Source organism: Phaethon lepturus, unplaced genomic scaffold (assembly GCF_000687285.1).
Source record: "Phaethon lepturus isolate BGI_N335 unplaced genomic scaffold, ASM68728v1 scaffold28913, whole genome shotgun sequence".
NCBI classification, from domain to species: Eukaryota; Metazoa; Chordata; class Aves; order Phaethontiformes; family Phaethontidae; genus Phaethon; species Phaethon lepturus.
This window is the reverse complement of record NW_010531618.1, coordinates 4,243-4,688: the sequence shown is the minus strand read 5'-3', so window position 1 is coordinate 4,688 and position 446 is coordinate 4,243. Positions and strand designations below refer to the sequence as shown.

General features: G+C 58.5%; 1 protein-coding gene across 1 annotated transcript in view; it reads left to right on the top strand.

The window, feature by feature from the left end:
- Positions 1-335: 335 nt before the first annotated feature.
- The window catches only part of ATHL1 (ATH1, acid trehalase-like 1 (yeast)), a gene marked incomplete at its 5' end in the record, with an annotated part of 4,163 nt that continues 4,052 nt past the window's right edge, over positions 336-446 (top strand). The window contains one exon of the mRNA XM_010284626.1: positions 336-412. Coding sequence (XP_010282928.1) covers positions 336-412 — 77 coding nt within the window. The remainder of the gene's footprint in view (positions 413-446) is intronic.

Genomic DNA, 446 nt, shown 5'->3' with positions numbered 1-446 from the left:
TTTTGACCCTCTCCGGACCCTCTGGCTTTGGAGGACTCCTGCCTCCCTTCTCTTGCATGATGTCCTGCTGGGACCGTCCTAGTGAGATAGCAGAGAGTAGCAGGCGTGGGCAGAAACAGTCCCTTGTGGATTTATCCCTTCTAACGAGCCCACGGGACAGCACCTTTAAGCAGGAGCAAAATCACAGGCAGAGCATTTGGGATGGGGGTGAACTTGAAGGGAGAAGCTGGTGGGAGCATTTGGGTGCCCCACCGGGCAGTCCCACCATCTTGCCCTGCTTGGATGCTTCCAGGACACCTGGATGTTCCCGAACGTTCTGCTGTTTTATCCTGAAGCTGCCCGAGCCATGCTGGAGTACCGGATTCGCACGCTGGAAGGAGCCTTACGCAACGCGCAGGAGCAAGGCTACCAGGTGGGGACAGAGGGGCTGGGCCCTTCCGCCCGTG